The 12,592-nt window shown below is 40.1% G+C and overlaps 3 protein-coding genes and 1 non-coding gene across 13 annotated transcripts; 3 read left to right on the forward strand and 1 right to left on the reverse strand.

The window, feature by feature from the left end:
• The first annotated feature begins 587 nt into the window (after window positions 1-587).
• LOC103948439 (actin-related protein 5-like) lies at window positions 588-3,886 on the forward strand. Of its 7 annotated transcripts, none has more exons than XM_048564844.1 (7): window positions 588-794; window positions 892-962; window positions 1,710-1,894; window positions 2,023-2,185; window positions 2,441-2,568; window positions 2,791-3,133; window positions 3,224-3,886. In XM_048564844.1, the coding sequence occupies exons 6-7, from the start codon at window positions 2,963-2,965 to the stop codon at window positions 3,677-3,679; spliced, it is 627 nt and encodes a 208-aa protein (XP_048420801.1). In that variant the 5' UTR covers window positions 588-794; window positions 892-962; window positions 1,710-1,894; window positions 2,023-2,185; window positions 2,441-2,568; window positions 2,791-2,962; the 3' UTR covers window positions 3,680-3,886. The 7 variants fall into 7 exon arrangements, with proteins under 7 accessions (XP_048420801.1, XP_048420802.1, XP_048420804.1 ...); XM_048564845.1 differs by having other exon boundaries at window positions 1,717-1,894; XM_048564847.1 differs by having other exon boundaries at window positions 1,757-1,894.
• A 703-nt stretch (window positions 3,887-4,589) lies between these two features.
• LOC103948437 (protein FIZZY-RELATED 3-like) lies at window positions 4,590-8,167 on the forward strand. Its single transcript, XM_009359471.3, has 10 exons — window positions 4,590-5,341; window positions 6,214-6,336; window positions 6,455-6,559; window positions 6,640-6,819; window positions 6,910-6,972; window positions 7,079-7,273; window positions 7,348-7,449; window positions 7,575-7,637; window positions 7,749-7,817; window positions 7,906-8,167. The coding sequence occupies exons 1-10, from the start codon at window positions 4,754-4,756 to the stop codon at window positions 7,957-7,959; spliced, it is 1,542 nt and encodes a 513-aa protein (XP_009357746.2). The 5' UTR covers window positions 4,590-4,753; the 3' UTR covers window positions 7,960-8,167.
• A 58-nt stretch (window positions 8,168-8,225) lies between these two features.
• On the reverse strand, window positions 8,226-10,196 carry LOC103948436 (ribosomal RNA large subunit methyltransferase E). 4 transcript variants are annotated; one of them, XM_048565811.1, is made up of 7 exons: window positions 9,848-10,196; window positions 9,687-9,773; window positions 9,534-9,596; window positions 9,326-9,427; window positions 8,854-8,938; window positions 8,683-8,751; window positions 8,226-8,559 (listed from the first exon to the last, which is right to left on the reverse strand). In XM_048565811.1, the coding sequence occupies exons 1-7, from the start codon at window positions 9,923-9,925 to the stop codon at window positions 8,435-8,437; spliced, it is 609 nt and encodes a 202-aa protein (XP_048421768.1). In that variant the 5' UTR covers window positions 9,926-10,196; the 3' UTR covers window positions 8,226-8,434. The 4 variants fall into 4 exon arrangements, with proteins under 4 accessions (XP_048421768.1, XP_048421767.1, XP_009357744.1 ...); XM_048565810.1 differs by having other exon boundaries at window positions 8,854-8,941; XM_009359469.3 differs by having other exon boundaries at window positions 8,683-8,938; window positions 9,848-10,184.
• A 540-nt stretch (window positions 10,197-10,736) lies between these two features.
• LOC125469003 lies at window positions 10,737-10,887 on the forward strand. The gene has a single exon (XR_007251331.1). It is a non-coding gene; the product is annotated as a U4 spliceosomal RNA (small nuclear RNA).
• Window positions 10,888-12,592: the final 1,705 nt, after the last annotated feature.

Raw genomic sequence — 12,592 nt, forward strand, 5'->3', positions numbered from 1 at the left:
TCGACCGCAATCAAGTGGCATTTAAGAGATTTAACTCTTCGGTTTTGAGTTTTGTTAAACAATAAGTTAGGCCCCATTGACAATGATACTGTGAAAGTTGATGTAGATTTTTGATGGTGGAATTTCAAAATTTTCATATTTATTACTATTACTATTATCATTTATTTTATTTTTTATATGCAAAGAGTTTGTAATTAAAGTGATTCGCAACGTACATTTATTCATAATTTCATGCACTTTAGGTATTCTGTTCGATTCTTGACTAATGTTCTCCAATATCACTTGTACAAAATTTAAATTTGTTACAACAGTTCGTATTAAAGAGAAACAAATCACTAAAATTCCTAAAAATGGCATATAGCCTTATGATGCTCGAGTAAAATTCCATGCAACTAAATTCCCCAGAGGGACGCAAAACAATACTATGGGCTTTGTCTGAGCCCAATTTAGCCCAGTCTTTTGGGGGCCCAGCAGAGTAGAAAAGCGTGAGGAACTTCCGAGTGGGCTTCAATATGTTGGCGGCAAAACCTGTTAGAGCGAAACTTCAGTGAGCTTTGAAACCCGACCCGGTTCAATTCTGGTACTGTGCATCTGCTTCTTCTGTACCATGGTTGAACACTCGAACTGCAACAGAAGAAGCAGAGAAAGCTAGGGCACAAAACGCAGGCATGGCCTCGGCTTCCTCCATTCGAAATGCCGTTTATCCCCAAAATTCAACGGCAGTCCGATTACAGACGCTTCCCCTCCTCCACTCCCATCGTCATCGACAATGGCGCCTCCTATTTCCGCATCGGGTATAGCCTCGCAAGAACCCTAATTTCAACTTCTGTGTGCGTAAATTTGTGGCTGTTTTTGTTCATTTCTTCGTTTTTATTTGGGAGCAATTTTCAGGTGGGCAGGAGAGACCGAGCCTCGTGTTATTTTCCGCAACATTGTTCAGAGACCTCGCCACAAAGCCACTGGTACGGTTGATTTTCTCACTGTTATGTATTTTTGGGAGCTTAATTTGCAAGATTCAGGAAGCTTTTCCGTGTACAATTTTGTATTATTATCGAAGGTAGTAACTTAAAAAAAAAAAATCAAAAAATTAAAAAAACTGTATTCCGGGGAAACTGCGGCCATTGTTGAAATACTTTGATTGCAAGCGGTCGGGACCTCGCTCAGCTTTTGACAACAATGTTGTTCTCCGGTTTGAAATTATGGAATATGTAAGTTCAGTTTACTGCTGATTGTATTCTATATTGGTAGCCTCACTCAATTCGTATTTAGCTTGCCTACCTCCTTGAAATGAAAAGTTTACATGATTTTAGTATATACCATGTATAAAATATAGAACGCAGCAACATTTACGGGCTTTCTTGCAGTAATCTTAGAATTGTAGGCTTACTTATATTCTTTTGCGTCTGTAAATTCTTGACTTTGCCCTTGATCGGTTGGGTGCAAATGGATCATGGGTATGATTTAAAATGGACCATTTGTTTCTTCGTTTTACTATACTTGCTGAAGCTCTAGATTTTGATTATGAAGGTTCTCTTTGTTAAAAGCAGATTTCTTTTCTACCATGATTTTGTCTATCTTGAAGCCAGTTCTTTTTAACGATAGATTGCCAATATCAGCTTGCATGAATGATATGCAAGAGTGTGTTCTTGTTTTTCTAGATTGTTACAAGCATATTTAAATTTAATGCTTTTTTATTTTTTTTATGCAAGGTTTCAGATCAGTTTGTATATTCAATTCATAAGACCTTTTCCTTAAGTTTGTGTTCATTTGAGGGCAGAACAGATTGATCATCCGATCCTGATTACTGAATGCGTGTGCAACCCAGTTCACTCTTGCAGTAAAATGGCTGAACTTTTGTTTGAGACATATGGAGTTCCATCTATAGATATCAACGGTAACTTAAAATTTTATCTCTTCAGACATGCTTCCACACTGAGCCTTTGGTCCTGTGTAGTTTTTGCTCCCTCTATTATGTCTATTTTTGTTCAGTTATTTAATTTTTCTTCATTTCCATACTTACAGCATATGGTGTTGATGCTGCATTCAGCTACAAGTATAATCTCTGCATGGGGTTTGTGACAAAAATGGTCTTGCTATCTGTCCTGGCTTTAGGAGAAGACAGAACCTGTAGGAAGCGAAAGGTTTCCTCTTTTAAATGTACCTGATAACATGCTCACCTGAGCAGGTATATGCCAAATCTCCTTCACATTCCCCACCATTTTGAAGTCATTGTCTATTGCACTTTCAAGATGTATGCATAGTCTGCACACAATTCATTGCTCTGAAACTTATTTACGACTCAAAAAACCAGAAGTCCTCTCCGTAAACCCAACATTTGAAGACAGCGTCAACCAGAGGGCATCAGAGCTTTCTCCTTATTTCATACTTTTAGGTTTCCTCTCGTCATTAATGTAGTCATTTGGTATTGTTCTCTTGACAGCTGAAGGAGAAAAAGAGACAGCTGTTCCTAAAAACCACATCTGAAGGCCGGTAGCGAGCTAAACAGAAAGGTCATGAAGAAGAACTAGAGCGGGAAAAGAAAAATCAACAAGATGAGCAAAAACAATTGTATGTGACACATTTTTTTAATTTCTCGACCAGAAAATAAAAAATCGATTTGTTGTGGTCACACTTTAAGGAGAGAAGGGTTAATTCATGTTTTCCAAAATTAAGATTTTCTGTGGTTCACTGCTTAGCATGCTAGCTTCCTCTTGATTATTTTAGGGATTTTGGAATGTGTACTTTCTCCTCATCAATTAGTTTCGTATTCTCCTTTTCTCTTTATTGTAGAGAAAACCCAGAACTTTATCTGGAGCAGTTGCATGCTAAATATAAAGATCTTTCTGAGAAAGTTGAACAGAAAAAACGACTTAAGACAAATGGCGGGGCTCATACAAATGGGAATAATTTTTCTGGAAATGTTGGCCGTGGGGAGAGATTAAATGCTGCAGAAAGGGAAAGGATGCGCCTTTTGACAACAGCAGCTTTTGATCACGGCAAGGGTGAGGATACTTTCGGTGCCAAAGATGAAGATTGGCAACTGTACAAACTCATGAGCAAAGATAACAATGATGATGACGAGGGACCAGATGTGGATGAAGCAGAGCTAGCACGTCTATCTTCGAGGCTCAAGGTCAGTTTATTCTGGTTCACTTATGTGTTGACTGTGATTACCATTGTTGTTCGATTCATGATTATTTATCTTGGATCATTGCTTTGACAGGAAGTAGACCCAACATTTGTTCCCAAACCAGATAATGCAAACCCTCAATCTGTTGAAGCACCACGGTTTCGTCCTCTCACCCAGGAAGATTTTCAAATTGTTTTCGGCATTGAAAGGTTCAGATGCCCAGAGATCTTATTTCATCCCAACTGGATTGGGATCGACCAGGCAGGCTTAGATGATATGACTGAGGTGTCACTGAGGAGGCTGCCAACTAAGTTCCAAGAGCTGGAGGAGGGGCTAACCAGTTCAATATTTATGACTGTTGGGAGTATTTTTCCTGGCATGAGCGAGCGCTTGGAGGCTGGAATCCGGATGAAGCTGCTGTGTGGTTCTCCCATAAGGATAGCCAAGGCATTGGATCCGATATTAGATGCATGGCGCGGGGCTTCCGCTTACGCTGCCGAGTCCCATTTCCCGACACAAACTTTCAGCAAGGAAGAGTATTATGAGTAGGGTGAAGACTGTGTCCGGAGATACCAGTTTCGGTATTATACATTGTAGTTGTTTTGTTTTGGTCACCCTTCCTACTGTATGTCCATTGAATGGCACTAAACTCAGCTTCTTCCATAACACACTGATATTGTATGGCATTATTGATGTTGTTAAACCTAGATGCATACAACATGTTAATATCGTCGATGAAATAGCCTCATTCCTCTCGAGCGTCTCCATTTGTTACTTTTTTGTGTTTTATGGCCCTTGGAATGCTAATGTTCTATCTCTCACACTTTTAAAACTCCACGCGTGTCTCTCTTGGTGTGAGAGTTTCCCTAATATGCGGTACTTGGGCAACAATTGTACTCATTCAAACCAAACCCAAACCCTAAAAGAACTTTTTAGGTAAGTAATGACACAATAATGTTGTGTTACAAATACATCAATATTTAATATTATAACACGTTGTATTTAATATACTATTGTCTGAGAAATATATTTGCTGTTAGTCATATCATAACACGTGGGTTAGTATCACTACTAGTTCATAATTACTCGATCCCTCCATAAAAAATAGAAAGAATATATGGTAAAAAGCACATGGGTAGCTCTTTGTTGCCAAAAATTCTACTATATTTTAGTATACGACACGTACTGGATATACAGTTATGAATTTAATGAATAAGAATCCAACGACAAAAAATTTCGATGCATTGAATCACACTAGATTTAAAGGCCAAACAATAAACAATTGAATTCAAGGCAACGGCCTACTTTTGGTAACCACACCAAACTGCCAGCTATAGACGAGCTCGAGCAAAGCAAAAAAAATGACCGTTGTAGCATTCTATACATGCACATTGCGCGTCTTACATTTTTATTTACAGAAATTTAAAAAAATTAAATTAAAAGAAAAAACCCCAGCACCGCTCCTATAAACCCCACTGTTATTCGACCGTTACAAGTCTTCCTCCACACTGAACCAATAGAGAGAAACTCTAGAGAGAGAGAGAGGGAGGCCGGACTTTCCATCCATTGCTGGTCCTTTGGCCTCCTCTTTCTTCTTTCCAAAACCCCATTAATTATACCTATATGATATCGTCACATTCTTCAGACCCAGCAACCCAGCACCTCCTCCTCCAAGCAACCAAGAACCGTATCCGAGAAAACCCGGCAATGGAGTCACCTCAAGCGAGGAAATCCGGGCTCAACCTCCCCACCGGGATGTCCGAGACACTGCTCCGCCTCGATTCCGTGCCGGTTTCCTTTCGGGCGGTTTCCAGTCTCTCAGCATCGCCCGGTTCTTGTCGGGCGATTTCGAACCTGTCCTCGCCGTCCAAGTCCTCGACTTGCAGCGACAGATTCATCCCCTGCAGATCCTCTTCGCGGCTTCACACGTTCGGGCTCAACGAGAAGGCCTCGCCGGTGAAAGAAGGCGGCAACGAGGCGTATGCCAGATTGTTGAAATCGGAGCTTTTCGGGTCTGATTTCGGGTCTTTTTCTCCTGCAGGTGGTGCGGCGTCCCCAATGAGTCCCAGCAAGAACATGTTGCGGTTCAAGACGGAGAACTCTGGACCCAACTCGCCGTATTCGCCTTCCCTTCTGAGAAATGACAGTGGGTTTTCCAGTGAGACGACGCCTCCCAAGCCTCCTCGCAAGGTCCCCAAGACACCCCATAAGGTAATCAATTATCCCCTGTAACCTGTTCTTCCCTCTTTAGATCTTTAATTTTTAATGTTAATTTTGAAAATTTTGGCAGCTTAGGAATACGAAAGACAGAACCTTGCTAAGAAAAAAGTGATTAAAATAGTTTCATTTAGCTAAATATAGCTTAATTCAGCTCAATTTAGCTTAATTAGCTTAATTGTAATGCAGTAGCAAGTTGATCTGATGGATTAGAGCATCTCCAATGGTTGGGCTAAAAGCCAAATATTTTAGCCCGGAAAATTTAGTTTTTAGCCTAGAAACAATTTTTCTGTTCAAACCGTTCTAACCTAAAATTTTAGCCCGGGATTATTAAAGAATGAACTTAGGCTATTTTTTTTGTTAAATTAAATTTTAAAAAATAAATAAATATGCAGACTACCGTAAATTAATTTTATGAACATTTTAATCTAAAAAAATTTAAATTCTGATAAATATTGGGTGGAGTCCACTTCGATTTATGGGCTAAATTTTGGGAGGAATTTGACCTTGGTTTAGCATTTAGCATTTAGCCCAAATTTTTCCCTTGGGTTGGAGAGGGTTTGGGGGGGGGGGTAATTCAGCTTTTAACCCATCATTGGAGTTGGTCTTAGATTACGAGAATGGTTGATTTGAAAAGCTGCATTTCCTATGCTAGTTTGCAGGATTACTCGATATATGTCATAATTTTTTTTTTTTTTGATAAGTTGGTATATATCATCATACTAGCATTGATATTATGATATTATGTCGATATTATGATGTTGATATGGTTTAAGTAATAGCTTGATATTTTGTTGGTATGGCTAAGAATGGAATTATAGGGGAAAATTAAAATGGTTGATCTTAAAAGGCTTGATGGGTTGCAGGTTCTGGATGCTCCATCACTACAAGATGACTTTTACTTGAACCTTGTGGACTGGTCTTCCCAAAATGTCCTTGCAGTTGGACTGGGGACCAGTGTTTATCTTTGGAGTGCATCAAACAGCAAGGTGAGTTTAAACATAGATTTCCAACTTTTTGATTCTGTGGTTTCGAAGTCTAATTCAAAAGCTGTCTCTGCCACTTTCTTCAGTTTGTAGTAGTTTGTGATGCATTGTTTTTCCTCAGGTGACAAAACTCTGTGACTTGGGGCCTAATGACGGCGTGTGCTCTGTCCAATGGACACGGGAGGGGTCATACTTGTCAATTGGCACAAGTCTTGGTCGAGTTCAGGTAGCTATTTGTTTGAATCGATAGTCCTCTGATTTACACTTGATAGACAGATGGCCATTAATTGTGATGTTTTGTTCTAGGTTTGGGATGGGACGCAGTGCAAGAGGGTTCGAACGATGGGCGGGCATCAAACAAGGACTGGAGTTTTGGCGTGGAACTCGCGCATATTAGCTTCAGGAAGCCGAGACCGGAACATACTTCAACACGATCTTCGAGTCCCAGACAATTACATCAGCAAGCTTGTTGGCCACAAGTCTGAGGTATGAAGACTTCAAAAGACTTTGTGAGTAAATGAGGTTCTTGGGAAAACGCAAACAAAATTAACTTTTCTTCAAATTTCAATTCTTCAGGTATGTGGGCTGAAATGGTCCAATGATGACAGGGAACTTGCATCCGGTGGCAATGATAATCAGGTAGCCATTACTAAGCTGTTTATTTTTTTTTCCCGTTCGTGTTCTCTTCTCTTGCTCTCTTCGATGTTTCAGTCAATGGCTAACTTAGTGGCTTGTTGGTGACCAGCTTTTGGTCTGGAACCAGCATTCTCAGCAACCGGCTTTGAGGCTGACAGAGCACACAGCTGCTGTCAAGGCCATTGCTTGGTCACCCCACCAGAGTGGCCTTCTTGCATCTGGAGGCGGAACTGCTGACAGAAGTATTCGGTTCTGGAACACTACAAACGGCCACCAATTGAACAGCATCGACACAGGAAGCCAGGTACATTTCAGTTCTGTTATTCCTACAAGCAAAGAGAATACCCTCAACTCACTCAAGTCGACTTAAACTTACAGGTCTGCAATCTTACATGGAGTAAGAATGTGAATGAGATAGTCAGCACTCATGGGTACTCCCAGAATCAAATTATGGTTTGGAAGTATCCATCCATGGGAAAGGTTGGCCTTTTCATTTTAAACTTTGTAAATGTTCAAATCGACTTGAAGCATAAGAAAATGCAGAAAAAACCTTTTCTGGTTGCAAGCTTTCTATCTAATTCCTTCCGGAATGTCCTCTTGTATAGGTTGCCACTTTAACCGGCCATAGCATGCGAGTTCTGTACCTTGCAATGTCACCAGATGGTCAGGTATTGCACCATTTTTGCCACCCCGTATACGCCACCCTGTATACGCACAAGTTCTTGTTTGTTTAAGCCTAAATTTCTGTTCTAACCCAAATAAAATTGCTTTTACTGCAGACAATAGTCACGGGTGCCGGGGATGAGACTCTAAGATTCTGGAACGTCTTCCCATCTGTGAAGACACATGTATGCATGAATATCATGATCCAATCTTCCCTCCTAAAATCTGTTACGACTTCTTTTCTGATCCTTTTCTTTTCGTTTGTTATTTCAGACATCAGTGAAGGATACAGGTCTTTGGTCACTAGGACGAACTCAGATTCGATGATTCTCTTGCACATATACATGAAGCGATATCTTGTAAATGGAGATGCTCTTATTTTCTTTGTGGTCAGAAGAATACTGTAATTTATCGGTAGTGAAAACACAAATTTTCTTCTTTTTCTTTGGTTCTTTTACGCCACACGAAGTTTTTGTATTTTGTAAAGTGTTCTCGTCTGATTAAGAAACTCAACAACATACATTTTCAGTGTTCATTTCCAGAGCCTCCTAAGAAATGTGTACGACATCGCAACTTGGTTCATAAAATAGAAGTGAAAACCAATAACAGCATCAGTAACATTCAATCGTAATCTTTCGAAAGACACATTTAGTACAAGGTCGTTGAAAGGAATGTGGTATGGTTCAATTCAGGACACAATAATTCACAGCCGCCAATCGATCAGTTTACTCGTCTTGCAAAACACCTACAATGTTCAGAAATGCTGGATTTCTACTCCAAAGTTTGGGGTGCAATCTTCGTTCTAAGTCTTTGCCTGTGACTGCAGACCTTGACATATCAAATAAATCTCTCTTGACGATGATCTTGTAGCTTTAGGCCTCAACAGCGATGCCTTTCTAAACAGCGGTTTGCAAATCTTGTTGATTTCTACAGAACAAACGGCCAGAAGATGGGTAAAAAACATATCCAAACAGAGCTTCAATGGAGCAATTACTGCTATTATGTTACCAGAACAAGGGGTAAAAACAAGAAAGGAATTAAGAAAAGGACCTTGCACATCTTCACTCTCTAAAAGCTTTATCACAAGATTGCCTCCCCTTCGCAATACACCATTATCATCTGAAATTATAGTTGCCCCATCATTACTTTCCTCTGTTTGAATTTCGTTATTGCAATGAGCTAAGGCAGCTCCACCAACAGCCAAATTCAGTGCTTGCACACCTAACTCGAGCGATAAAGCTGCATCCTTACTTGAGATTCCAGAAACGAGGGGACACATATCCGAGAGTACCACAGAAAACCCTTTCTGCTGCACAAACACAACGGCAAAACCATGAATCTCTTCCCTATTCCTATCCTACATCTGCAAGAGGATCCTATAAACGTTTTCCTTTGCAAAAAGCTAAGATTGGTTTTTATTAAGTTCGAAATTCATGTGCACATGGTACAATGTCAAAAGTTGGCAAGGAACCAAAATATTATTTGTCTCACACCTTGAAACATCCTGAAACAGGGTTGAAGGACAACGTGATCATAAATCGAAACAACAGCATAATTAACCAAGTTTCTAATAATTCTTGGTCATAAAAAGTTGCTGTGAAGATTTGAATTGTTCTCACAATCGAAAGACATAAATTAGCAAAAGCAATTTGAACCATTGTTAATTAAAGCTAAGAAGCTAAGACAACAATACCTGTGGAGATAGTTCCCTGACATGGGCTCTGGGGAGTTTCATCACATCGGCGCAAACTGTTTGAACCCTCGAATCACAATGCTCAGCTGGAACCTTCACCTTCTGTTCTGCAAATTCCGCATTTCACAACCCAATTACTCTATATAAATTATCGAATAAACAGAAAAAGAAAGAAAATTTAACGCGAAAGGATAGTGAAAAATGAGACCTTGAGATCAATCCCGACAACAAGGCCGCCATTTTTTAGGGGACCCAAGCTCTGGCAAGCCACCTGCAAATTTCAACAAAAACCCATGAATGTTATGAGAAGACAATCGAAATTTGAGTATAAAGTTAGGATTTTGAAATGACCAAAAAGGACCTGAAGCCAAGCGCCGGGAGCACAGCCGAGGTCGAGAACAGAGGAGCCAGGGGTTATGAGCTTGTACTGTTTCTGCATCTGAAGCAGCTGTTGAAAGATGTGGGTGGGTTAGTGGCAATTAGAGACATGAATTTTAGGTAAAAAGGTAAATCAATGAATACCTTGAAGGCCGAGCGAGCCACATAGCCCAGGCGTTGAGCCTCTCTGTAGAAGAAATCTGGTTTTCCTGCCCCACTCATCTTTACCCCTTTCTTCCTCTCTGTTTCTTTCCCTGGTTTCTTCTTCGCAATAAAACCCTAAACCCCAACCAACAGCGAGTTTTTTTTTTTTTTTTTTTTTTTTTCAAATATCACCCTTAATCTCCTTAATTAAATTGATAATGCGGTAGAATTGTGACTAAATTGTGCGATTGATTTTCTTTTCATGCTACTAAATAACTAAATATTAACCGGGAAGAAAACGAAGCTCCATGATGACAATTTTTTGTTTATGTTGTGCCAGTTTGGTTTCCATACCAATCTACAAACGAATCGATACTTATCATGTCATTATTTTGACAAATAATCAAATTAGCAAATAGCTAAAAGATATATATGAGTACGATTTTTTTTTTTTTTTTAAACAAACGATACTATTTACACTAAGAGGTGAGGGAGTGGCTAAATCTCTCAATGAGCTAATAATAATGTGGTTCAATTTTGTTTTGGCAAGAATTGAACTTAAGATCTCTCACTTACAAATGAAAAAGAATATCACTAGACCATAGTACTAAATAGCATATGAGTACGACTTTTACCTCTCATAATACAATGTTATTGTGAGGAAATTGAATCGTGTAAATCGTAATAGCGCTGAATTTTGAGGTGGGTTATTGCCTATAATAAAATGCAATTTTGTTGGATAAAGTAGGTAGCTGTTGAATGGGGGAAAAGCGAGGAATACAATACAATTGGTGAGACAAAGTTGTTGCTGTTGTCCCACATCGCCCAGAGATAGATGGGAAGCTGCTGGAGAGATTATAAAATGGAACAGAAGCAGAAGGCGCAAAACATCTTTGCGCTTGGGGCAATGACGCAGCTAATGAGGTTCTAACCGAGGCGCGTCTATTGCTGGTTGAAAACTATTTCCAAACCCCCTCACTGGCCTGGGTTCAGCCTGGGCCTCTGAGAATTTCTGGAAGGGCTCCCCTCGGGGTAAAGCCCTACAATTCCAAGTTCAAATTTCTTGCTGTTGATAGCTTATTGGAGTAAATAATAGCGGATAAAAATGGTCAATGTAAGATTATAAGTACAACAGAAATTACAGGTACTCTAAATTAAGATAAATAAAATTACAAGATTGTCCCTCATGCTGGATGCCGCAATTACCTTGAGAAATATGATCTAAACAGCGGTATGAAACTAGAGGATTCAGGAAGTAGCAATCAAGTAGAAAAAGCCTCTGGGCAACCGGATTAGAGTTGCTGATCCTTCTTAAAAGAGTGTAATCATGGCTTTCGCTACCGCCCTTCAACAACAAACCTCTTCTCACCCGAAGACCATACGCTGTTGCAGCTGCCGATATTATGATTCCGAGTAATCTGGCTAGCAGGTCCTGTCCTTGGCAATTTGTTGATTATCTTACGTGACACAAATTGACAAATGATAGAGAGAGGATGTCCTTTGCTACCTTCGCAATCTCCTGATTCAAAGTTGCGTAAACCCGACCCTCAGATTCCTCACCTGCCACTGCCTGTATGTCTGGTCTCTCAATCCTCTCCGAACCCTCACATGCAATGACATTCATTGCCTGCTTACCAAAGACCTCCCTCGCAATCAAAATCCTCTCTGGAGCATCATGCGGGACATTTATCTTCATATCGAACAATGTGGAAAAGTGGAAGAGGCCCTCCTGAAATCCCCAATGTGTAGATATCCAGATTTATGGTCCTAATCAGTTTTAAAACAACTGTGCATCGAGTTCACAAGAAGCACCTCGTCACGATCAATTTTAAGATCCTCGATTTGAATGGTGTCCTACTTTTGTGCTATTGCATTGAACTGAAATGGAACTTTATAAGTTTCCGCATGCTATCCTTGTTGCTTTCTCAGCTACTTCCATTATTGTCTTGTTTGAGAACAAAAACGATAGCCTCTTAAACGACACACGACAAGATATAGATAGTAAGCCTTCAAGACATCTGCAGCTGATGCTGGCTTGGACACAAGATCTTTGTAAATCTGAGCACCGGATCCAGCCATGCGTGCCTCAAGACCATCAGCAAAATAGTGAGCTAGTCTTTGCAGTGGGTTTCCCATTGCCATAAGAGAAGAATGCTGTCTGATATGCTTAAGCAACTCATTGTGCGTCCTCTTACCATTAGCTGCAACCGCTCGTGCACAAAGAGTCAAAAGAGTTCTCAAATCCACCACTTCCTTTTTACATCCCCACTTCTTTCCACGGCCTTTTCTACCACTGGCCTCATTCGACTGACCATGCTGTTGTACATTCTTGATTGTCCCGTTCTGCAATGTTTCACGAAGAGCAGATTGTTCTTGTGCGCAATTTGTGAAAACCGTATCACCAATTTCCGAACTCACAGTTGATTCAGTTTAAACTGCTGATTGCTTGTTACACTTCCCTGCATCTACATTCACATTTTCGCAGTAAGGATTCTTCCTTCCTCTTCACCCATCAGAAAAAGTACTCATTCTTCTTCTTTACCTCAGCTCCCATACGTATAGCATCTGCCTTCCCCTCGTTAAGTAACATCGTGTTACTTTCCAAATTAACAATCTGTCCATTACCATTCGGAAGAAACCTACTTGCTTCCTCAGAGCCTCTTTTAAATTGCACAACCGACTCAATCTCAATTCAAAAGGTGAGGAACTCTAAGAGTGCTCGGAAAAGAATTCACACCCTGTCTA

The sequence above is a fragment of a genome, unplaced genomic scaffold, assembly GCF_019419815.1.
Source record: "Pyrus x bretschneideri cultivar Hongxiangsu unplaced genomic scaffold, Pyrus_bretschneideri_v1 Contig4, whole genome shotgun sequence".
In the NCBI taxonomy this organism is placed as follows: Eukaryota; Viridiplantae; Streptophyta; class Magnoliopsida; order Rosales; family Rosaceae; genus Pyrus; species Pyrus x bretschneideri.